This window comes from Paroedura picta, chromosome 10, assembly GCF_049243985.1.
Source record: "Paroedura picta isolate Pp20150507F chromosome 10, Ppicta_v3.0, whole genome shotgun sequence".
Taxonomy (NCBI): Eukaryota; Metazoa; Chordata; class Lepidosauria; order Squamata; family Gekkonidae; genus Paroedura; species Paroedura picta.
Genome location: NC_135378.1, coordinates 14,793,516 through 14,818,563, shown reverse-complemented (window position 1 = coordinate 14,818,563; position 25,048 = coordinate 14,793,516). Strand labels below are relative to the sequence as shown.

The following is a 25,048-nucleotide window of genomic DNA, read 5'->3' as shown; positions in this document are numbered from 1 at the left end:
CCTCAGTTCTCCTGGTTGCTCATGCCACCAGGTCGGGCCCAGGACTGAACAGGCTCTGGCCTGGGTCAAGGTCAGGCATCTCTCTCTGGGGCCAGGGACCATGAGCACATTAGCGCCTGCACAGCGAAGGGCCCTGCGGGAGGCATAAGCAGACAGGTGGTCCCTCATACAAAGGAAACCAGTGGGCATCCCCTGGACAATGCAAGTGGGCTCTATCCTCTCTGATGCAGCGCCACAAAGTTAAATATGCCTCTCCAAGAAATTATGTGAAAGCTCAGTTGGAAGGGGGACAAGGTACCAAAGTAAAGGTAAGTGTCCTACCTGGTGTAAGGCATGGAAAGTGCGGGTCTTCCCTTTCTTCAGCGGAGGCCCCGAGCTAGAACACAAGCATGTTTGTGAGTCCTTTTAACGCACACGCAGAGTGGCCAATTGAGCAGGAAGAAAGAGGGGTCGGCTTGCTCCTGTGACTTCAGCAGAAGCCTCCTCTAGAGTAAGCAGGCCATGAAACCTGCAAGAGCAGAGATCCATCGCTGCTTCTGCATCTTTGCAAAGGAGGCTGCTGGGAGAGCCAATGGGAACGGTAGAAGGAGCCATTTTCCACACCCACATAACAGCCCCAGTTGCTGCATCTCCAGTGTGGCAACTTTGGCAGGCTCTGCTGACTTCTTTGAAGTCCACATCTAGGTCACTGCCCTTTCTGCCCACAATTCTCCCAGGAAGAAGAGCACACTTGACAATCCTCCTGATAACCATCAGACAGTTCCAGTAACAAACTGTGCTCAACAAGTATAACTTGCCAGCCTTGGGACTAACTCTTCTTGATCTTGGGGGAGTAGAGCACCTGCTACTCCTCACTCCAGAGGACAGACAGCTCCCCGTATCTATTCAGAGACAGCTGTTTGGCGGCTCTTCCCATCCAGGAAAGCCCCAGGGAGAAAAAAGGGATTTTCTGCATTCTCATTTTCCTGATTTATAAATTCTTCTTCCCCCATCCTCCCCGCACTCTCTAGTGGTCAATTCGATATTACACCAATTTATATCCGGCATTTCTCCTTGCAGATTGAAACTGAGTGAGAAGAATGAGAAAAGCCCAGAAAACTGGGGCTAAGCCAGCATCAGACAGCCAGGAGAGAGGTGCTGAAGAGCCCATTGCTGGCTCCTCCTGACCAGCAGGGAGGAAAGAGCAGTGGACACAGGATAGGAAGAAGGAAGGTGGTGGGGCAGCAAAACACATGTAGGAATACTTAGCTATTTAATCTTTGGATACTCTAAGGCAGGGGTAGTCAAACTGCGGCCCTCCAGATGTCCATGGACTATAATTCCCAGGAGCCCCTGCCAGCAAATGCTGGCAGGGGCTCCTGGGAAATGTAGTCCATGGACATCTGGAGGGCCGCAGTTTGACTACCCCTGCTCTAAGGACTGGTGAGACTCTCATACACGGGAAAGAACTCGTTTTGCTACTTACATTGATAGCAGTTCCTTGAGTTTTCCAGAAATGGCTTGATTGAAAGCATCGCCTGCCTTGGTCAATTGCACATCTTTCTCCGTGGCATAGACTCCGAGGACAAGGCCCTGAAGGAAATGGCATTGCTTTTAAAGAAATGGCATTGCTTTTACATCCCATCTATCACTACCCAAAGGAGTCCCAAAGCTGCTTCCAAACACCTTTCCTTTCTTCTCCCTGCAAGACGCCCTGTGAGATAGGTAGGACTGAGAGAGCTCTAAGAGAACTGCTCTGCAGGAACGGCTCTGCAAGAACAGTGACTGGACCAAGATCACCCAGCAGGCTGCATATGGAGGAGTGAGGAATCAAAAGCCGGTTCTCTAGATCAGATTCTGCCACATTTATCCACTATAGTACACCACAGGGTCTGCAACTGACCCTGGGAAAGAGTCCTGTCTTCAGAACCAGCTAGACGGACAAGCCAGATTTGATTTGGAAGGCAGACCATATGAATGCGATGTGATGAACTGTTCCTTATGCAGCCATACCCTGGAAATGTTTAGCATATTGGGTGAGTGCTTTTACATGCTAGAAATCAAAATGGAGGGGTGACCGAACTCACATTTCTCTACAACCATTCAGCAGTTCGCTGGTAAGTTTCTGGACTGTGCATGCAAACATAGGACCTGATCAAGACAGGCTTGAGCATTCGCTGGCAGGGGCTCATGGGAATTGTAGTCCATGGACATCTGGAGGGCCACCGTTTGCTCACCCCTGGACTAGAGTGACAGCTTGCTTATTATCTCACAGAGAAAATGCCACTTCCCAAGTTTTAAGGATCCAGATCATGCGCACATGTCCCCGGACCACTGTCAGCACGCTTACAGCCCCTCCCATGATAAACCGCCCTTCCCAGTATGAGCCTCCGCTTTCAGAGGCTGCGGGAAAGGGGGATACAAAAGGGTGCCAGAGGAAAGCTTAAAGAAAAAATTTAACCAAAGAAGAAAGGGCCAACCAAACTCTCCCAAGTCATTTTTCGACCTGAGGACAGGGCTGTATTCGGTTTAAAAAACACACACACACAATAGAAAACAGCACAGAACTTTGCGTGGTTTCTCGATTTAGCCCCAAAAGGATATGAAAGCAAAGCACGCAGCAGAAGATTGGACATTTAGCCAGATCAGATGTTATAGGCTTCAGAAGAAAGAAAAATGAAACAACTAACAACCACCACCAAAAGAATATGGGTTTGACTCAGTTGGAGTCCTGCCCTGCTGCCCACAGGTTTCTAGACACATAACAGGACAAAAGTGTGACCCAGTCAAAGGAGAGCACTGCTCAGTGGCTTCCATTTTAACTAAATTCTGCCATTAAAATGTGTTGATTTAATTCATGTATACCCTGCTTTCTTCCCCAGTGGAGGTCCACAGCAGCTCATCCCGTTCTCCTCTCCTCCATGCTGTCCTCCCAACAACCCTGTGAGGTAGATGAGGCTGAGGGAGTGTAGTTGGCCCAACGTCACCCAGAGAGGTTCCATTGCACGAGTGGGGATTCGAACACAGCTCTTCCAGGTGCTAGTCCAATACTCTTAACTAGTACCCCACACTGCCTTTCTAATCTCACAGACTATTTTTTTTAAAAAAAAAAACACTTCTCTTCAGCTGGCCAATTTGCCACAACATCCCCTCCTCATTTAAGCCACTTTATAAAATGCCACAAATAACAACTCAGGGAAACAGCCTATTCTGCAGGACCAGCACAACATCCAGTTTAAGATCAAATCCTTACGGCTTGGAGGGTCCCGGACCCACCAATGGCTCATGCACTCTCCCCAACCCCACCACTCACTTCAGCCTACCTTCCTTGCGCTACAGTTGACCGCGCATGGCTCCTCTGCCTCTGTGGGGAAGGCAGGACAGAGAGGGAGGAGAGAGAGCAAGACGTAAGATGCCCACTGCATGGCTGGCGCTCCTCTCGGGGCCAGAAGCGAACCCTGTCCCTTTATAGTCCTCTGAACCGCTCCCGGAAGGCCCAATTCCTTTCATGAGCCGTCATCTGGCCAGTCGTAGAGGGAGGGCCCCCTTCATTGAATCAGAGCCAGCAGAGTTGGGCAGTTTCCCAACCAAAAGGGGCAGGACAGGCCTTGACCTACTTTCTGGCCGGGCACGTGCCGAAAAAAACCGGGAAGGGCAAACAGTGTTTTTGGGAGAGCCGGAAGAAGAAGAAGAGTATATGCCACTTTTCTCTACCCAAAGGAGTCTCAAAGCGGCTTACATTCGTCTTCCCTTCCTCTCCCCACAACAGACATCCTGCGAGGGAGGTGAGGCTGAGATTCCTGCTCGGTCAAAACAGAAGAAGAAGAGCTGGTTCTTATATGCAGTTTGTCTCTACCCAAAGGAGTCTCAAAGCGGCTTACAGTTGCCTTCCCTTTCCTCTCCCCATGACAGACACTCTTTGAGGTAGATGAGGCTAAAAGAGCCCTGATATTCCTGATCAGTCAGAACAGAAGAAGAAGAGTTAGTTCTTACTTTTCTCTACCTAAAGGAGTCTCCAAGCAGCTTACAATCGCCCTCCCTTTCCTCTCCCCAGAACAGACACCCTGTGAGGTGGGTGAGTCTGAGAAAGCCCTGATATTACTGCTGTTCAGAACAGCTTTATCAACACCCTGGGCAAGCCCAAGGTCACCCAGCTGGCTGCATGTGGGGGAGTGGGGAATCAAACCCGGCTCGCCAGATTAGAAGTCCATGCTCCTAACCACTACACCAAGCATCTCCTGTTGGCTGCGGAGGGCAGGACCTGCAAGTTTGGATTTAGATTATGGGCAGAAAGCTACCGGATGGATACTGGGGGTGGGGGGCAGGATTTACAGTACGAGTGGTCCAGTAGTGGCTCGGCTGCCCGGGAAAATGGGGTGAGCTCCCCTTCCTGGCAGTCTCCAATCAACCGCTGGATGAACACTTGTCACGGATGCTTTAAGCCAGGGGTGGCCAAACTGTGGCTCGCCAGATGTCCATGAACTATAATTCCCATGAGCCTCTGCCAGCCCCATGCTCATGGGAATTGTCATCCATGGACATTTGAAGAGTCGCAGTTTGCCCACCCCTGTATTGAGATGGGGGCTGGACCAGATGGCCTCTGTGGTCCCTTCCACTGCTATGATTCTAAGACAGGGGTAGTCAAACTGTGGCCTTCCAGATGTCCATGGACTACAATTTCCATGAACCCCTGCCAGCGTTCACTGGCAGGGGCTCATGGGAATTGTAGTCGATGGACATCTGGAGGGCCATAGATTGACTACCACTGTCCTAAGAGCATTCATCCTCAACCTCTTCAGAGCACCAGACCCTCTCATGTGGGTGAGGGGAACCCCACAGGCCTTCTAATGAGCTTCTCCACTGCTTCTGGACACCCTTCTCTCATCCTCTCTCCTTCCCTTTCAGAAGAAAAATAGGGGGTTGTCATAGCGCACCCCACGATGCATTTCCAGCAGAAAGGCAGTGCTCCAAACACAGGGGGGTCCCAATCCAGCTCCAATTGCCCGCCACATCCGGTAGCCCTTGGCAGGGCAGTCACCCCTGCCTGAGTCAAAAGGGCCAACCAGTCTGACGAGATCCAGAGAAGCCCGGGGAGGCAATTTGGATCCCACCCAGATGCAAATCTGAGCTTCCTCTTGGCAGCTCACTTCCTTGGGCAGATGGCAATCTCTCTTGCCGGGCTATGGCAACAAGGTGATATTCAGGGGAAGGGAAGGGATTCTTTGCCAGTGGAGATCTAGCAGAGGGTGAAACCTGAGTCCCTAATGTCAGGGACGTACCCCCAACATGTCACACAGCCACCGAGTCAAAATCCTCAAAAGCCACTCTCTAGTCAGAGTACAGCTGTGTGGATCCACCCACTTGCACCCTGCTCTTCTTCCCCAAACCTGACCTCAAGGGGCTGAAGAAGGAGAAGAAGAGTTGGTTCTTATATGCTGCTTTTTTCTACCCGAAGGAGGCTCAAAGCGGCTTACAATCGCTTTCCTTTCCCCACAACAGACACCCTCTGAGGTGGGTGAGGCTGAGAGAGCCCTGAGATTCCTGCTTTGTCAGAACAGCTTTATCAGTGCTGTGACAAGCCCAAGGTCACCCAGCTGGCTGCATGTGGAGGAAGAGCGGGGAATCAAACTTGGCTCCCCAGATTAGAAGTCGGTCCTCCTAACTACTACACCAAAATGGCTCTCTCCAAGCCGCTCTATCCACATATCATGACTCCTCCACATCCCTGCAGTTGGCCAAGGGTTCCCAGCAAAGCTTCTGATCGACCACTGAGGCTTCAATCATCTTTGCAGATTTTTAAAAGCATCGCTATGGCAGCAGCTACGGACAGCAGAAAGATCTTCACTGAATGGTGGAAGGTAAGCTGCGGCAGCCATTTTGTGGCTGACTCCATCTTGTGCAGCAGCCATTTTGTGGCTCCCTCGCATCTCATGCTGTGCCGGAATTCCAGTGGTGCCTGCAAACTTTAAAAGGCCGGGAACGCCTGCAAGCACACAGTTCGATTCGGGGCCAAACATGAATTCGAGCCCAGCTATCCCTTGCCAGATTTTAACACTGTAGTGAGTACAACACACCCAGGTTGCTGCAGAGCATCTAACGAGAAACCAGTCATGACCCCAATTAGTGGTATGACCCCCGGACCAATCCTCCGTAAAAACTTATAAATGCAACAGCATTTCTGTCCAAGTGGGCGCAGTACCTAGGCAGGGGTAGCCAAACTGCGGCCCTCCAGATGTCCATGGAGGCAGGGGCTGGCAGGGGCTCCTGGGAATTGTAGTCCATGGACATCTGGAGGGCCGCAGTTTGACTACCCCTGACCTAGGGGAAACTGGCTTAGGAAAACTTGAATATAGCTCCTTATCTTTCTGAGAGCATAAGACTGCCTCTGAGCACGGACTTTGTCCTTCTGTGGCAAGCGTCTGCTGCAATCCATTGACCTGAGGGTCTGAAAGGATCCTCTCTTCTTTTCAAAAAGAGAACAAGCCCCATTCTAGAGTACAAAAGGAATTTAAAAATAATAAGGTTTTTTGCTTTTTCTAACTAACTTCCTTACAGTCCGGCAATGGGCTACAAAACTGGCCTTCTGAGCAGATGCATAAACTTGCCTGGCTAAGCAGTCTTCAGACGGGGATTCAAGATCAGGTCTTGATCCCTCCAAAATATGAAACTGGCCTTGCAGAACTGACCCCATGGCCCTTTCCCAGGGAAAGAGGGCTACCTCCTTCCCCATACATGGACCAGGCTGCCCACAGGAATTCGTTTTTTTTTTGTCAAAATCATTTGTTCAGAAGAGGAACCTGTACTTTGCAAGGCGGTGCGGAGATGTCAGCAGAGCATTTCGACAGAATGGAACTTGTCCCCAACCAGGAAAAACCCAAATTATTAATTAAAACATTCAGATCTCTCCCCATGATCTTTAATTAAAACATTGCTCATGGGGGTGATGAGAAGTAGATATATTAGGCCATAGCTGCAGGCGTGGAACAGAACAATGTGAAGAAACGTCGTTGTTTCCCAGAACAAGGAATTGCCCAGTGGCTGATGCAAAGCCATAGTCTTGTCTCTCTCCAACCCCTACCTCTGGCCCCTGTGATCTGGCCAGATTTGCAGGGGGCAAAGTCACACTGTCCGCCACACCAGGAGGTTCCCTTGGAGCTCACAGAGCGAACACCAACTCTCTGCTCTTCCACAGAACTTGGAGAGCACCTAATGAGACTGATAGGCCACAGATTCAGGACAGACAGAAATTATTGACTCAAGAAGAGCCAAGAAATGCTCACAAGTATCGGTCTGCAGTAGAACTGTGACTCCTTCAGGAGCACCTTCAGAAGGTATTTTGAGATGCACCCAGCCACCTTGGTCCAGGCAAGGCTTACAGCAGGGGTTGTCAACCTGTGGCCCTCCAGATGTCCATGGACTACAATTCCCATGAGCCGCTGCCAGCAAATGCTGGCAGGGGCTCATGGGAATTGTAGTCCATGGACATCTGGAGGGCCACAGTTTGACTACGCCTGGCTTACGGACAGGTGATCATGAATTCCGCTCAGAGACCCAGGATACTGATTGGCACCTCTCAGTAGGACAGACTTGTCTTCCACCTTCCTGGCTGTAGAAAGTGTTTTTGTTTATGCATATGTATGTGTAGATCTGTAAATGACCTCAGAAGAAGATACGTTTTGGATCGAACACATCCAGTCGTTTTGTTCTAGGTCATTTTGTTACCTGGGCATATTTTGTGCCTCTCAGGGCATTCTTGTGTATTTTCGACTGAGATTTTAATGCATCAGTTTTAATTGGCCGTTAGCACCGCACAATAACATTTTACACTACTCATTTTGAGACTTCTCAACCCCTTTGGTTGTGAACTCAATAGAGTCACCAGAAGTTGGTTGACTGCGCTTCCCACCACCACCAAGGGGCTCCTGCCACAGCCTGAGCTCAAAAAGGGGGCAGGCAGATTCAGGCAGAAGAGGCCCACCAGCAGCCTCCCTCTCCCAAGGCAGCAATCCTCTGCACCCAGCCCTGGGAGACCACCCGGGGGAGGGGGCCTGGCCTCGGCAGCAGGGGGGGCAGACCGGCCGCTGGAGGGATCCGTGGTGGCCAAAGGGAACCTCCACATTCCGTGGCAGTCCACCGCTGGATCCCGTGGCCAGGAGCTAACAGCGGAGAGCACCTGGTTGGCCGACGGGTTGCTCGGTCTCCCCCAACCACTGGGCTGTGCAAACTCCAGGAGATTTGGGGGTGGAGCCGGGGGGGGGGCAGCCAATGCCAAAGGGACCCCCTTTCTCATTCCCGGGATCTCCCGTCTCCCCCGCCCCCTCCGGGAGGCCTGCCTCCTTGGCGTCCAGCGGGGAGCCCCGATCGGGGCCGCGCGCTCCGCCCTACCTGCTTCTGGGGCGCCGCGTGCGAGGCGGCGGCCATGGGGACGAGCGTGGCGCGGCCGAGGAGCTGCAGGAATCGCGGCTTGCAGGCGGCCAGCACCGCGAGCACCATGCCGCCCTCCGCCCGGCGCGCCCCAGGGCAGGGAAAGGGAGGGCGGGGAAGGGGGCGGCCCACCCTCTCTCCCCGCCCCGCAGCTCGGACGCCTAACCCGGCGGCGCACGGCGCTCGCTCGCTCGCTGGCTGGCTGCTTGGCTCTGGCGCGCCGTACAACCGCCGGGTTAGGCAGCTGCAGCTGCAGGTGCGGGGGAGCCCGGCGGGCGGCCGGACAAGACGCCGGGAAAAGTTCTTTCCAGGGCGCGCTGCTCGAGGTGCTTTGGAGGGTGGCTCTGGCGCAGTGTGCACGCGCGGAACCCTTTTGACCAGGGGTAGTCAAACTGCGGCCCTCCAGATGTCCATGGACTACAATTCCCAGGAGCCCCCTGCCAGCGAACGCTGGCAGGGGGCTCCTGGGAATTGTAGTCCATGGACATCTGGAGGGCCGCAGTTTGACTACCCCTGCTTTTGACCTTCAGTAAGCATGCTTGGCCTTCAAGGTCACCCCGGGCGCAAGTTTTGTCCCGGTAGAGCAGGAGGCCATCTGGAGAGGGGAGGGATTCCACAGGCTGAATGACATAAGAAAAGCCGCCTTGGAGCAGGCTCTGCTGGCTGGCACGGGGGCCAAAGCCAGTTGCCAATCAGGAGGCCCACCAGGGAGGCCAGGTGCCCTCCCACTGGTGCCCCGTCCAAGCGCCAGGAAGGCAGAGCATCCCTGCCTCAGACAGGTGGCTCATAGCCGCTCCTGGTCCCCAAAGAAATGACAATAGCAGGTGAGTGATAATTGCACGGATGATAAGATTGTCATTCGCCTGCTATTTTTTTTTAATTAGTTTTCCAAGTAGAGGAAACCCTTTTCTGTTTTTCCCCCAGGGAGTTTTCTTAGGGCAACCCTATAGCAAATTTTGTCATGAATGAGTGGAGATAGCCAGTGCGGTGCGGGGTTAAAGTGCTGGACTAGAATCTGGGGGAGCCAGGCTGGAATGGAAGCTTGCTTAGGCCCGTCACACAGTCTCAGCCTAACCTCCCTCACAGGGTTAGTGTTGATAGAAGATAAGAGGGCTGGAGAACATTGTAAGCTGTGGGATGCAAATGAAGTAGATGAATAAAGCAAATTTGCTGGGAATAATTTGCTCTTTTGGAATGAGTGAAATGCTTTTTCAGACATGGTTTTACTCACTCAGAATACAGGGTGGTCTAACTGCAGCCCTCCAGATGTCCATGGACTACAATTCTCATGAGCCCCTGCCAGCATTCGCTGGCAGGGGCTCATGGGAATTGTAGTCCATGGACATCTGGAGGGCCGCAGTTAGACTGCCCCTGGAAGACCGTCCGTGGCATTTTAGAAGGACCATTTGTGTACCTACTATGGAGCATACAGGAAATGACCTAAATATTTACAGGGGACTAATTTTGTCTGTTTATGTGCCTCAGCTGGACTAATATTATGAACTCATAATTGCATGGCTTTCTGTACGTGACTTCCCTCCAGGAAAGCTCTGCTTATAAGTGAAGCATCCTCCAGAGTTTTCTCATGGGGCATAGACATGTCTGGCGCTTATTGAAGGAATTACGTGCAATTATGCCGTGAGGGCGGCCTGCCTCACCTGACCTCATCAGCTCTCCGAGGACAGCATGAGAGTGGCAGACTTTAATCTGGACAGCTGGGTTTGTTTGCCCGCTCCTCCACATGCAGCCAGCTGGGTGGCCTTGGGTCAGTCACAGTTCTCCCAGAGCAGTTCTCTCTCAGCCCCACCTACCTCACAGGGTGCCTGTTGTGGGGAGAGGAAGGGAAAGGTGTTTGTAAATCACTTTGGGACTCCTTCAGGTAGTGAAAAGCAGAGTAGAAAAAAAGTTTTTTTTCCTAAGCTGTGTCCACCCTGCTTAGTGCTTGGGTAGGAGAATCATCCTTATCCATTGTTGTCTCTCTATATATTTATGAAACAGCTTAGGGGTTGGGACATGTCCGGCTGTTGGAATAGGGCCAATCAGGGTGCAGCCAGCTTTGCCCTGATTGGCTCTGCCCCTGCAGCTCCCGCCCTCTGTCTTTTTGCTTTCAGACGCCTCAGTGCCTGGAGCCAGCAGCAGGTAAGGGGAGAGGCCCTGGGCGAAGGATTGTGGTGGAGGGCCTCCTAACGAGGGCCTCTTCGCCTGCTAGGCTGGGCCTGCTGACGAGGGCCTCTGGCCTGCTGACTGCTTGTTAAGGACTGTTAAGGAGCTGACTAGCTGACTGCTAAGGAGCTCTGTTCCAGCCCTGCTTACAAGCTGCCCAGCCCCCGCCCGCCCCACTTGATCTGGCTGCGAGCTGCTGCCCAAGGCCACCATAAGCTGCCTGACCAGGGGAGGGGACCTTTTCAAAGGAACGGGCTTTGAAGCTAGTCTTTAAACAGCCCGTGGCGCCACGGGCGCCACGGACTATATAATTCGTTAAGCCCCCTAGAGGTGGGCTTTGTCCGTGATGAGGAAGGGTCCGGGTTGGACCCTTCCTCACGACAGACAATCGGACAGACAATCCGATTCCCAGCCTGAGCAACTGCGAGCCGCGCGCAGCGCGGCTCGCAGTTGCTCCCGGACTGATGCCTTCTCCCCTTTCAAAACCCCCTTTTATAAAGGGGCTTTGAAACTAGTAGAATCATAAAGCTGAAAGAGACCTCCAGGGTCATCTAGTCCAATCCCCTGCAAAATGCAGGAACTCACAACTTCCTGCCGACCCACAATGACCTCAATTTCATGCCAAAGTAATCCCCCCACCAGAAATCTCCAGAATCCAGCCTGGCCCGGGGGAAATTCACCTACTATTTCAAAGTGGGGATGAGAAATTCTGATTGTGTGCAAGGAAGGGCCACAAGAGATAAACACTGGCACATCCCTTCTGCCCACCCACTCACCATCTGCCTAAGTTCATAGACCATCAGGGAATACCAGGGCCGTGACCCAGAAACGGGCACTGACCAAGCACCTCTGTCTTGCTTTGAAAGCCCTGTGGGCTGATGGTAGATTCCACCACTGTTAAAGGCCTGGAAGGCCCCAATTAAGCAGGGCTGACACTGGTTAGATTTTGGATGAGAGTCTACTGAGGAAGTTCAGGGACATAACACAGAGGCAGGCAAGAGCAGACCACCTCTGAGTCTCACTGACCTCGAAAACCCCACGGTGGCCCTCACAAGTCGGCTACAGCTTGGCAGTATGTCCCAGTGCCACCAAGGGACCCGTGGAGTCAGATACCACGCAGCTGTAGAAGCCTGTGGCCAGCCGCATACACTCACAGGTTGTTGTGAGGACAAAACTAGAGGGAGAATTGTGGAGGTTAAGCTCCCTGGAAGACCGGTGGGATAAAATGCACCTTTCCTGCAAAAAAATGAAGACTCTGGGATCTGGCAGGGGGGGGCGGGTGGGGAAAGGGTTAAGTGCCCCTCCCCACCATTCCTCCCCTCTGTAGTAGAAGCTTCGGACACAGTTGTAATATGCAGTTTGGCCCCTGTAGTTCGAGAGCAAAATCTCCACTTAAAAAAACCCCTCTCTTTCCAGCTTTGTTGGCCTTGATCATGTCACCCACGTAAACACAAGGCTCACATGTGCTGCTGTGACTGGCTCTCACTTGCACAGTGCATTAATTCCAGATGAGCCAGAAAATCCCTCGAGATGTACAAAAGACGGTTTGTGCAATACTTAAGAATGTGAGGCCCTAAGGCAGAACGACCTGACTCATCAACACAACTTCAGGGACTTTTTGAGTCCAGTTCCTCACCGGTTGGGGAACACTGACCTAAAGCACAACATGGGTGGGCAGGAGGGAGGCAAGCAAACCACCTTAATGGTGCTTCCTGAGCCCAGAAGTGGCTTTCCTTAGGAGAAAGACAACAAAAGAAAAGCTGCTAGAGGAGGGAAGTGTGGTTGAGGCAAGGTGAAACTCCCCCCCCCTTCCCCTACTTTACAATTCGGTTTATATAGTCGGGGGGCGTGGTCATGCAAATTAGTTAGTATGCAGGGTAGAAGTCAGATTCACCCTGGCTAGGCCAGAAGCAGAGAGGTAGGGTGCCAGTTATGCCTGGCATAGGTGGAAAAAGGCCAGGTGGGCAACATTTGTGATCTGGGCTGGTTCTGCACTTACATTTTTTTTCCTGTTGTCGATCCTGCTGAATTCTGATCAATCTTCCGACTGTTTTTCCCAAACTGAAACAGACATTGTATTCTACACTAAATTGTCTGGCTGCAATCTCCTTCCCACTTGATTGGAGAAGGTAAGAGGGGGGAGGGGAGCAGCGGTCACGAGGTTCCAGCAGGCAATGAAGGAGCACAAGGCTGGAGAGGGGTTTATTTCCTGCCTTTTATCTCCTGACTTTATAGCCAAAGCAAGCGGGGCTGTGGCATAATAGAGCATGAGGCTGCTTGTTTATATTTCTTTTCCAGAATGAGCGGTGGGCAGGGGGAGAACAAGTGTGGAAAGACAATCCAAAATGCAAATCTCGGCACATAGACGTGTGAGCTTTTGGACAAGACCACAATCACTTAAAAGATGAGGGCAAAAATAAACCTTGCAAGGGAATGTCAACCGGGAACCCCTCCTGCTTGGAAACTGGCTTCTTTCTGTGACAACATTCTGCTTATTTCTTCTTCATCCTTTTGTTCTCAGCTTGAGTTATTTTATAAACCATTTCTTTCATTTAAGACCTGAAAGTTTCAGACGTGTGTCAAAAACTATAATCTCTTTAAATAGTTGCAATTGTTTTCTTCTCGGGTTTGTATGCAAGTGTTACGACATACCGTATATACTTGCATATAAGCAGAGCTTTTCAGCCCTTTTTTTAAGATGAAAAAGTCCCCCTTGGCTTATATGCGGGTATAACAGGCTGCCTAAGGAGGTGGTGAGCTCCCCCTCACTGGCAGTCTTCAAACAAAGGTTGGATGCACACTTTTCTTGGATGCTTTAGGATGCTTTGGGCTGATCCTGCGTTGAGCAGGGGGTTGGACTAGATGGCCTGTATGGCCCCTTCCAACTCTATGATTCTGTGTATAAAAAAAACAGCTGCCAGACAAGACAGGAAGGTGGGAGACAAGCATACTTGCCTGAAGAGCAGAAGCAGGAACAAAGGAGAGACGCAGCAAACCCGGAAGGGAAAGAACAGTCTCCCCCTCTCTCTGCCTTAGCGAGGCCAGCATGTGCAGGAAGCTGCAGGAAGCTCTGAAGCTCTTTGAACAAAGAGCAGAAGGAGGAAGCGCCCCTAGAGGGAGGCATGGAAAGTGCAGGGAACAGAACACCCGGCTAAGAAACAAAACACTGTCCAAACACCACCCTCGGCTTATTTGCACGTCAATAAGTTTTTCAGCATTTTGGGTGAAATTAGGCGCCTCGGCTTATATGCGGGTCAGCTTATATGCGAGTATATACGGTAATAGTTCACTGAGCCTATAAAATGAGGCATCAAGAATTTGCTTTTAATACATTAGTAGTTTAGCTATTCAGATGCCCAAGTATACAATCCCCGTTTTGAATATAAACTAGGAAAAACAATTTTAAAATATCTTCTTCAATTTGAAACACTTTCGAAAGAAGTGTCTGAGTTTCTGATATTGCTGGTTTTGTCAACACATCTTGGGTTGCATTTTTGGTAACTTTTCTGTTTCTTAAACACAGTTATGTCCAAACCAGGGGTAGTCAAACTGTGGCCCTCCAGATGTCCATGGACTTCAATTCCCAGAAGCCCCTGCCAGCGAATTCTGGGAATTGTAGTCCATGGACATCTGGAGGGCCGCAGTTTGACTACCCCTGGTCCAAACCCTGTATCCATGCTGCAACCCCAGGGCCATGAGTTTCCCACAAGCTCTCACTGAGGCACAGTCCCCACCCCCTCAAAGCCCAGGACCCACTCAGTGAAAAATCCATTATGTGACGGATGTTAATAAACCAGGCCCATAATCAGTTCTTGCCCACAGTGGGATAGCTTGAATTTACTCTGCAGAGCAGCATCAATCCCACTTTCTGCTGCATCTCATAATTTACCAAGGTCCCTGTAAATAACTTACGAAGTTTTCCATAAATCCTTTCAGGGACTGGACCATGCCAGAATGGTCCAGCAGACAGAGGGCTTGTGTGCATTTGCATTTTCCTTGCTCGTAAATTCTTCAGGCGGGCGATCTATTCTGCTCATGTTTTGCTCCCTTTAATGAAAAGAAATGGGGGCTGCACCAAAGAGAAAGAAAGGGAGCAAAGGGAAAGGGATCTTTAATGGCTGAATAACCCCCATGCGCTTTGTCGGGGGAATGTCCTTTTAGTTCAGGGGTAGTCAAACTGCAGCCCTCCAGATGTCCATGGACTACAATTCCCAGGAGCCCTTGCCAGCATTCGCTCCTGGGAATTGTAGTCCATGGACATCTGGAGGGCCGCAGTTTGACTACCCGTGTTTTAGTTGCTTTTTCAGTTCCTTTTCACATAACTCTCAAGTCAGAAAGTTTCCTTTACCTTTTGCACCGTTCCCTTCACTCCCTCTGGTGGTCAATCCAATATGACACCACTTTATGTAAAAACCTGCTATTTAAATATGCCTGGAGATACACTGGACATAAACTGGATCTCAAGGAGAAAATTTCCCTATCCCCGACGCATGGAAACCTTTATGTGGGGAGAACATTCCCCCCCCCCACACAGACATATCCATCAGCTGCACTCTGAAGCTGTACTGTCCCTTGAAGGCTATAACGAGTGATTTTCCTGAATGTTTTTGGATAACTTTTTATTAAATGGGAGCAATTTGCCATCTGCTTAGTTTTGTGCTTGGGCTCTGCATAGTTCCCCAGGATGTTGGAGAGTCCTTAGGCAAGACCCTTAGCCAGGAAACTGGAAGGGAATGCTCAGTTTGCTCTGGGCTCCCTGGAAGGAAGATTTGCATTGCTTCCCACCTCCCTGGGAGTTCAACAGAAAGTGGACAGTGCCTTGCTGGATGTTTTGCGGGCCTTGGACCCCTGGCTCTTGTCTCAACCAGCCGACCGAGAGCTGGTCTTCCCCTACAATGATGCCTCCTCCTTGTTCACTTCCTAATAGTGCAGAGGGCAGGATCGTGCCAGTCCAGTGCTGATCGGGGGCATGCTCAAGAGGACCGGTGGCTAATACATGATGTCTTCTGCTGTAACGTTCGCTTCTTCTGTCTTCGTCTTCAGGGTTGGGAAGCGAATCCCGCTGATGGCAACCAAGAGCAGGTTCACCCCATGAACTGCTGCGCTCGCTACGCAGAGCCAAAAAGAGTCTTCGTACTGCTCTTCCAGGACAACAAACTGGAAGATGTTTTCTCGGAAATTGGCAATCCTTTCGGTGAGATGATGCAGTTTGACGGCAGCCATAAAGCTCGTCGCCGCCAGGACTGCGAAGCCCCCTGCAAGAGATTTGGAAACAGGACCTGTAAATTCAGAGGTGAATTTCCCATCCCTTCTAAGCCGGTTTTCAGATTCAGCTGCTACAGGCTTGGTTGGGTGTGAGGGACAGGTTGTGAAGTCTCTTGCACCAACAGGTCGGCAGATGACTTCTGGAACTGGTGGCCCACCAAAAAAACATTTTTTTTGGCTCCAAAACGTCTTATTAAGATGAGAAGTCTGGGTTGGTGCCTACTGACTTGGCTAATCCCAATGAGAAGAAAAAGGTTGGGTTCAACTTACAGGAATGGGTGCAGAATAATAAAACCAGTGTAACAGGCCCTGTTTGGCCAACTGATTGGCAGCAGGAGGTGGGGCTTGGGGTGGGGAATCCCCCACGTCCAGTGGGGTCCAGGAAACCAGAGGAGGCCAAACCATGGATCTCTAGATGTCCATGGACTACAATTCCCATGAGCCCCTGCCAGCATGTGCTGTCAGGGGCTGATGGGGATTGTAGTCCATGGACATCTGGGGAACCACAGTTTGGCCACGCCTGGTAGTCTAAAATATGCTTCATCAGCAAAAATAGATTCAGCGGGTCTGACTAGCTGCGGCTGTTATGTCCATCATTTGCTTGACCATGGTTGAAAGTTAGTTTTTAATTTAAAGGGAACTTTCTTTTTTGTTTTACCTGCAAGGAAGTTCCACAAGGCGATGCCAGCCGGACCTTGAATGGCCCGAGAGGGGACTTTAATGATGTTGAAGATGCAGAATCCCAAACTGACCAGGGCAAAAGAAAAGGCTGTGCACAGGAAGAAGATGATCAACACATGGAGGGTTGTGTTCAGATGCTTCACCAGCTGCGGGAATACTGGGAAAGGAAAGGAAACAAGATGAAGCTGTCACACGTGTGTCCATGGAGGGTTCGCTGGAAAGACGCTGACACCTGGATTCATTCAGGTGAGGGGCACCTTTAAGACCAACAAAGTTTATTTTGTTTGTTCGTTCGTTCATTCAACTTGTTGAACATCACTCTTGGACCAGCCGGCTTGCAGGGGTTCACAACAGGATAATAAAACCGCAATAAAATCACAAAAGCAACAGTCACTAATAAAAAAACCCAAGCCCTCTATTAACCCCATTCAGCCCAACCAGGTCAACCAGGTGGTTGCTTGAGGCCACGGCAAGGAAAATCTATATGGCCCCTTGTCAAATTTCCAAACATCTGAATAACTAAACACCTTGAGGCATGGAACCAGGGCCTGTTCTGCACACATAGGATAATGCACTTTCAATGTGCTTTGGCAGCTGGATTTTCCTGTGCAGAACAAGAAAATCTACTTTCCTTGCCGTGGCCTCAAGCAACCACCTGGCGGAAGAGCTCCGTCTTTGCGGGCCCTGCGGAACTGCGATAGCTCTGGCAGGGCCATCAGCTCTTCTAGACAGGGGCCAGGATCAAAAAGGCCCTAGCCCTGGTCAAGGCCAGGTGTTCTTTGCATGGGCTAGGGATCACCAGCCTGTTAGAATTCACATAGCGAAGAGCTCTCTGAGGGGCATAGGGAGTTGAATGGTCTCTCAGATACACTGAGACCAGGCCATTAAAGGTCAAAACCAAAATTCTGGGTATAAGCTTTTGGGTTCATGCACACTTCCTCAGATACAATGAAATGAGATTTTCCAGGCATTACCAGCACCTTCCTCACCCCCTCCCTATATGCAATGGCCTAGAGAAGCTCTTTTCTGCTCAAAGGCCGAGGGCATGTGCTTATTGGACTAGTAGGGTTGCCAACCTCCTGGTGGAGCCTGAAGCTCTCTCAGAACTACAACTCATCTTCCGACTTCAGAGATCAGCTCCCCTGCATGAAATGGCACCCTTGGAGGATGGGTCCCACGGCATCATGTTCTCTACTGATCTTCTTCCCCTCCTCAAACTCCACCCTCCATAGAGTTGTCAGGTCCCCCCCCCCCCGGCCACAGGCAGAGGATGGGGAGGATGTGGTTGCCAGATCCAGGATGGGAAGCTACTGGAGATTTGTGGATGGAGTTGGGGGGAGGGCGGGACAGGGACCCTCAGCTATGCACAATACCATAGAGTCCAGCCTCCAAAGCGGCCCTTTTCTCCAGAGGAAGTGATTTCTTTAGCCTGGAGATGAGGTCTAATTCCAGGTGATCCCCAGGTCCTACTTAGGGACTGGCATCCCTAATTGTCCACAGACACTGCTTCCACACCTGTGGGAATTTCCCCATCTGGTTTTGGCAACCCTACCTCCTGGTGAAGGCAGAGGAACTCATGGCTTTCTTTCCACTTTGCACGTAACAGAAGCTGTTACATGCATAGCCCTTTTGAAGGAGGTTGATAAGTGTGAGTTCCAATTATGTGATGTACTCAAATCTTTCCAGGGATGTGAAGAAATGCAGTTTTTCTGTGGAGGTTTGAATTGAGCATTTTAATAAGTTTTTCCCCCCTAGGAAGGGATGAGGGAGTTAGTCAAAGGCTTTCCAGACTGTCCTCAGCGACTTCTTAAGAAATACCAAAAGGTCTAGCTAAAGACAATGGGATGGTCAAGCCCCACCTTCTCCAAGCAAGAGACAGATGTGGAGGAATGAAATACTAGGGAGTCTTCAGGAAGATCTGACCTGGGCTGAATCTGCACTTACTTTGTTTATTCCATTGTGGATCCTGCTGAATCCAGATCGATTTGAACTCGGGTCTTCCTCCCCCCCCATTGAAACAGAAAAGTGTTCTGCACTTGATTAGGGAAGCTCAGAAGGGGAGTGGGGAGCCAAGCGCAGCAGGAACCTCTTTCTTTTCTTGAAGGGGTGGGGGAGAATTGGAGACAGTAGAGGAGGGAGAAAAAACCAAGAGGCAAATCTCTACTGAGAGAAGTTTAGGCTTCTGGAGCTTCTGCTGAGAAAAGTTAGGGCTTCCCTTTTAAGGTAAGCTTGCAGCCTGGGAACGAGGAACTGAAACTTGGCCAATCAGGGCTTCTCTACCATGGAGTTTAGGAACAAATTCGAAACAGGCAGAGCTCTGCATGCTTTCTCATTCTTTCTCAATCCGATTGAGGGTTATATCCACTCTAGGATATTGCAGGATAAAGGTAGGGTCACTCCAGATCAATCATGCTTGTTGCAGAGGGAAAATTTAAATCAGACAAAATCAGAATGGAAATAGCATTCAGTGGAGATGGCAGGGACTGAATCGACCTGGGATTGCAATAAATGTGCAGATTCAGCCCTGGCCTGACTGAGTCAGGGGGTGGAGAAACAGGCAGAGAGATCTCTTGAGGTCTAGAGTAGTTAGCCATTGACCATATGCTCTCCTGGAGAGATGAAGTAGACTTCAACTGAAGTCTATAGAGATCTGTAATTTCCTAAGTTAAGGAGCCTGTCCTATACTTAAAAATCTGGTAGGACATGTATGGAGTGTCCCTCTATACATGTTTTGCGTTTTACCCAGTTCTTTTTGAATCTCTTGCTCCATCAGGTGCTGTGCTAAAAATTCGCTTATGATAAATTTCTATCAAATAAATACTTCATAACTTTGAATGCCGGTAATGGTTCTCTGTACCACATAGACCTCTCAGACAATGTTAAAATAATAAAATAACAACAACAACAATATTACAAAAGAGGTGCCAGGAAAGACCACTGGTAGGGAGGCGGGCAGGGTTGCCAAATCCAGGTTGGGAAATTCCTGAAGATGTGAGGATGGAGCCTGTGGAGGACAGGAACTTCAGTGGGGTCCAAGGCCACAGAGTCCGGCCTCCAAAGCATACAATTCTCCAGGGGAATGGATCTCTGTACCTGGAGATGACCTGGAATTCCAAGGGATCCCCAAGTCCCACCTAGAGGCTTCCCCCCCTAGTGTCAAGAGAAAGGCTGGCAGTTGGCAACGGTCAATTCCTCCAGGGCCACACAAAGCAGTAAAGTGTTCCCATTGCAACCAGTCGCTGGGCAGTGGGATTGCAACTGGTTGGCCGAGGGCTTGCAAGGGCAGGACATTTTCCCAGCATAACATAACGAATACTGCTGTCGCCTCCTCATTTTACTTGGACACTTGCTTGCGGCATCTGTCAGGATTTGTGCCAGGTGAATCCACTTTTCCTGATTACACTGCTATCACTACAAATTGGCAGATGTAGCAACAGCAGCACTGGGAGGGGGCGGGAGGCTTACGGTGTTGTCTGAAACCCTGAATGTAAAGTGTCAACAGCAGGTGATGATTGCACTGAATTTTCATGTGGAATGGCCCAGAGGCAAGGCCTCAGAAATTGGAAGGGAAGCTGGGAGTCCTGACCCTCTCAGTGGGCAGTCCTGTACAGAGGTCAGGTGGCAGCAGCAAAGTTACTAGAGGGGGAGAGAGAGAGAGAGTTTTCCAGGTACTGGGGAAAGCCATAGGGTGGGCAGGGTAGAATACGGCCTGCAGGCCTGTTCTGCCCCAGAGAGTGAAGAATCCTGCAAATCAGGCCTTCTCTTCCATGCTGATGGTCCCATTATAGAATCATAGAATAACAGAGTTGGAAGGGGCCTCCTGGGTCATCTAGTCCAACCCCCTGCACTATGCAGGACACTCACAACCCTCTCGCTCATCCAATGTAACCTGCTACCCCCTTGAACCTTCGCAGAATCAGCCTCTCCAGCAGATGGCTATCCAGCCTCTGTTTAAATATTTCCAAAGATGGAGAACCCACCACCTCCCGAGGAAGCCTGCTCTAGTGAGAAACTGCTCTAACTGTCAGGAACTTCTTCTGGATGTTTAGATGGAATTTCTTTTGAATTAATTTCATCGCATTTGTTCTGGTCTGTCCCTCTGGGGCAAGAGAGAACAATTCTGCTCCATCCTCTATATGGCACCCTTTAAAATATTTGAAGATGGTTATCAAATCCCCTTTCAGTCATCTCCTCTTTAGGCTAAACAGACCAAGCTTCCCCAACCTTTCCTCATACATCTTGGTCTCCAAACCCCTCACCATCTTTGTAGCCCTCCTCTGGACACGCTCCAGTTTGTCAACATCCCTCCTCCACTGTGGTGCCCAAAACTGAATGCAGTACTCCAAGTGAGGCTGAATCAGAGTAATACGCATGTGGTGCTGAGGCGGGGTTGCTGGCCAGATCCTCCAACATAGAGGGGAGCTGGAGTGACTCAACATGCCTGGACATGGGGAGGGGAGAGACACCAGATAAGCTGGGTTTTTTGTACCCCACTTTTTATTACCCAAAGGAGTCCCAAAGCAGCTTACATTCGCCTTCCCTTCCTCTCCCCTGTGAGATAGGTGGGGTGAGAGAGCTCTGAGAGAACTGTGACTAACCCAAGGTCTCCCAGCTGCCTGCCTGTGGAGGAGTAGTGAATCAAACCCAGTTCTCCAAATTAGAGGCCACCACTCTTAACCACGACACCAAGCTGGCTCTCATTTATTCTGTGGCTCTCATTCAGTCCTTATCTCTAGGGTTACCAGTCCCCAGGTGGGGGCAGGGGATCCCCCCCCCCGATTCAGAGCTATCAGGAAGCAGGGGAATCCCCTCACCCCAAAAAACAAGCTGGTAGCCAAAATAAATGCAACATGTCTATTTCAGCGAGAAGTGATTTAGGCACATCAGTGAGACTGAAGAAGAAGAGTTGGTTCTTATATGCCACTTTTCTCTACTGAGGTGTCTCAAAATGGCTTACATTCACCTTCTGTTTCCTCTCCCCACCACAGACACCCCGTGAGGGAGGTGGGGCTGAGAAAGCCCTGGCAATCCTGCTCTGAGAGAACAGCACTGTGATGAGCTCAAGGTCACCAGCTGGCTGCATGTGGAGGAGCGGTGAATCAAACTCAGCTCGTCAGATTAGAAGCCGCCGCTCTTAGCCTCTATATCAAGGTGAGTGTGTCCTCTTTTTTGGGGGAAAACTCTATGGTAGAAGGCTATTTCTACCATAGAGGTTTTGCCCACAAAGAAGAGTATCACCTCCAACATGCCTACATCGCGTCTGGGTGAGATAGGCACGCCGTATTTATTTCTAGTGCCTTCCTGCTTCTGATAAATCACCCCCCAATCCCCTTTCGGCTGGTCCAACAGACCTGGCAACCCTTGAATGGGATACCTCTCTTTATCTTAACCTAGGAGCTGCCTTCTGACCCTTCCTCTCCCCCTTTGTCCTCCCACTCACTGCACGTGGCCTTCCTTGAAGACGAAGTCTGTGCAAATCTCTCCTGCAGAGACAATGCCTTCATGGCCCCCCACACCTGATGCCAGACCGGCTGGCCATTTGCAATAGGGAAAGGACTCTTCTGACTAGTCGTCTCTCCTTTCTACTGCACCCTGCATGTGAACTTCTGGATCTCCTTGAATCAATGTGAGTTTATGGTTTCTTGCAAAATACTTCTTAGGAGATTTATTTACGCCACTCAGCCACACACTGAGAGGGCAAAACTCTGCTGTATTAACCAAATATCCCCATAAGGAGAACTCTTTTATCTCATAAAAACACAGAAACAGAACTCAATGGAAGGTTAATTTTAAACAGTTTAGTTCTATTCAGGACCAGTCTGCGTAATTCAATCATTCTCCAATGCCACTAAGAAACCGATCAGTGGCTTCTGTTTTGACTATAATGTAATTAATCTGTCTTCAGAGGGGCTGCAATTTGAGGTCTGTTCCATCGCAGATAAGCTTCCAGTTTCAGAATTAGACGAGAATGACCTCCTTCTCTGGCTATGGCCATTGTGGGCGCTGAAGATTTAGCAGCCAGCTTGGTGTAGCGGTTAAGAGCGGTGATTCCTAATATGGAGCGGCAGGCTTGACTCCCCACTCCTCCTCCACATGCAGCCCGCTGGGTGACCTTGGGCCAGTCATGGTTCTGTCAGAGCTGTTCTCACAGAGCAGTTCTGTCAGAACTCTCTCACCCCCACCAACCTCACAGGGTGTTTGTGGTGGAGAGAGGGAAGGGAAGGTGATTGTCAGTCACTTCGAGACTCCTTCGGGTAGAGAAAAGCAGGGTATAAAACCTAAGTCTTATTCTTCTGAGATAACATTCTCAGCCTCAGAATCAAAGCTCTTAGGGGTCAAGTGTCAGCGACCGAGGGAGGATGAGGGGGGGAAGGAGAAGAATTTGGCCACAGGCAACTGTTCCTCCCACCGCACAAAATGTTCAGGCATCTGATTCCTTGGCCTGCAGGCCCTATTCCACCCTGCCCACCGTAGGATCAGCTCTAATTCCGGGAGATCTCCAGGCACCCCCTGAAGATTGGCAACCCTGGGGGAATTCTGCAGGTCCCACCAGGAGGCTGGCATCCCTAGTCTGAGAGAGAGAGAGAGGCCTTTGCACACACTAAATAATACAGTTTCAATCCACTTCAGCGACCCTTTTCAAGTGGATCTTTGCCAGTGGGCCTTGATTGGCAAGTTACCTGCCAGCGGGCCACAGGAACTGCTGCAGGTTGCCCTTCTCCCCTCCTTGGCCGTGTGATGGGGATGAGCAACTAGCTGCAAGCTCTCCCTGTGTCCTTATCAGGGCTGCTGCTTGTGCAACCCGGGAGGGGGCTGGGACTGGGGCTGCCAGGTCCCCCCTGCAATGGGAGTGGGAGTAAAGTGTCCAGATCCAGGCTGGGAAGTTCCTGGAGGGTTGAGGATGGAGCCTGGGGAGGTCAGAGACCTCAGGGGGTACAATGCCACTCAATCCACCCTCCCAAGCATCCATTTTCTCCTGGGAAACTGATCTCTGTAGTCAGGAAATGATCTGTAATTCCAGGGGATCCCCAGGTCCCATCTCGAGGTGGCTCCCTGATCCACCACTCAATGTTTCAGTTCTTCCAAGAATATTAAGAATGTACTCACATTTTACATTCCAGTTTTAGAAAGAGAAAAATCCCAACTAAAACAGAGCCCAGAGAACAAGAGTTCAGATCTCCTGCCACTCATTAGCCCATCCCACGTGCAGGTTTCCACTTCGAAACGAAAAGGAACATCTTACTTACTTGTGAATTTGGAACGCCTTCCGCCCAACCCGCATTTCCGCATTTTGCCGCCCCCAAAGAGTCCATAGTAAATTTCCCCGATGAATTTGACCAGCTCGGGGTCTGTGGCGTTCACCAGCTCCGCTCCCGTCTTGCAGAGGATTTTGCCTGTCATCCACTTCGGGGTGCCCATTGCGACGAGGATCAAGAGGAAAGATGCAAAACTCGATGCGGAAATTAATGCAAACAAAGTCTGTTTGAAGACGCCAGGCATCCTAGTGGCCGGGAGAAGTCATGTTTCGAGGCCTCCCCGCAGGAAAGAGCTTTGCTGCATCGTTGGGAATCCACCCGTGGGGGGCTGCTTCTTTCAAACGCATCCTTCTACATTTCATCGTCTGCAGGGTAAAGGCTGCAAAAGACGATTTCCAGCAGTAATCGGCAAGGACGGCAAAGGAAAGCTTTGCAGTGGCGCAGGGAAACAGGTATTAGTGCTCCAGAGAGTAACCCCCGTATCGGTTACATGATTAATGTTTCATCCAAAGGCTCAAATTCTTTGCTTGTTTTAAGTCTTCAAATGGCACCCATTTCCGACCTGGGAGATGTTTCAAGGCGTGATCTGCTGGTAAAAGTCTGCCATAACTGCTCACAGGGAAAGGTTAAAATGGAGCACCGCAATTCCAACGCCCCCCTCCTCGAGGCTGCCTGTGTTTCCTAAATGTCACCACTGTCATCTCTCCGGGAATTGTTTGTAAGCCTCCCAGTGACGACTCGCTGCTTTCCAAGACTGTGAATGGAACATCAGATGGATGCTCTGAAAGATTGTGTTGGTTGTGAGATTAATTTTCTGTGCAAAGGAGGCTGAAAACTGGCCACAGCTTGCCAGAACACATGCTTGTTTCCCTCCTCCAGCCTCTGACATCGACTCACAAGCCAGGGGTAGTCAAACTGCGGCCCTCCAGATGTCCATGGACTACAAATCCCATGAGCCCCTGCCAGCATTCGCTGGCAGGGGCTCATGGGAATTGTAGTCCATGGACAACTGGAGGGCCGATGTTCATCAAAGGCGCTTTGATTGGGTGATGGTGAGTGTAGGGAGCTAAGAGAGGCATTGCCCTGCTTGGGATTATTAAAACGGGCTTAGCTACCAGCATATAACCACAAAGAAGAGCAGAATGAATGAACAGCACCCAAAGCAAACAAAAGCAATAGGCCAAAGGTTGTGTCTTCTTGAGATTTATTAAATCCTAAATAATTTTGCAACCAGAATGGGATCCCAAGTATTCAATCCCGCTTTCTATTGCTTCTTCAAT

General features: G+C 50.4%; 2 protein-coding genes and 1 long non-coding RNA gene across 6 annotated transcripts in view; 1 reads left to right on the top strand and 2 right to left on the bottom strand.

Moving 5' to 3' along the window:
* The window catches only part of LAP3 (leucine aminopeptidase 3), a 28,084-nt gene extending 19,552 nt beyond the window's left edge, over positions 1–8,532 (bottom strand). Inside the window, exons 1-3 of one of the 2 annotated variants that reach the window (XM_077301376.1) lie at positions 8,365–8,532; positions 1,466–1,572; positions 322–376 (exon numbers count right to left, since the gene is read on the bottom strand). In XM_077301376.1, coding sequence (XP_077157491.1) covers positions 322–376; positions 1,466–1,572; positions 8,365–8,472 — 270 coding nt within the window. In that variant the 5' untranslated portion in view covers positions 8,473–8,532. Of the gene's footprint in view, positions 1–321; positions 377–1,465; positions 1,573–3,302; positions 3,459–8,364 lie in introns of those variants that run through there. The other variant, XM_077301377.1, reaches the window with a different exon arrangement.
* On the top strand, positions 7,142–23,781 carry LOC143819581 (uncharacterized). 3 transcript variants are annotated; one of them, XR_013225010.1, is made up of 5 exons: positions 7,142–7,310; positions 15,610–15,859; positions 16,497–16,758; positions 21,501–22,138; positions 23,634–23,781. It is a non-coding gene; the product is annotated as an uncharacterized LOC143819581 (long non-coding RNA). The 3 variants fall into 3 exon arrangements; XR_013225009.1 differs by lacking the exon at positions 7,142–7,310 and adding an exon at positions 8,922–9,227; XR_013225008.1 differs by lacking the exon at positions 7,142–7,310 and adding an exon at positions 12,590–12,695.
* CLRN2 (clarin 2) lies at positions 14,862–24,012 on the bottom strand. Its single transcript, XM_077301378.1, has 3 exons — positions 23,760–24,012; positions 16,490–16,669; positions 14,862–15,821 (listed from the first exon to the last, which is right to left on the bottom strand). Exons 1-3 carry the CDS (start codon positions 24,010–24,012, stop codon positions 15,556–15,558), a joined length of 699 nt encoding a protein of 232 aa, XP_077157493.1. The 3' UTR covers positions 14,862–15,555.
* Between the last annotated feature and the right edge of the window lie 1,036 nt (positions 24,013–25,048).

What these genes read in the sequence shown, in the direction of transcription:
- CLRN2 (XM_077301378.1), bottom strand. Translation starts at nt 24,012, where the DNA reads ATGCCTGGCGTCTTCAAACAGACTTTGTTTGCATTAATTTCCGCATCG. An exon ending in AAGGCGTTCCAAATTCACAA is followed by an intron (nt 16,670 to 23,759) that starts GTAAGTAAGATG and finishes TTCCTTTCCCAG; the next exon opens with TATTCCCGCAGCTGGTGAAG. An exon ending in CTTGTGGAACTTCCTTGCAG is followed by an intron (nt 15,822 to 16,489) that starts GTAAAACAAAAA and finishes AATCTCTTGCAG; the next exon opens with GGGGCTTCGCAGTCCTGGCG.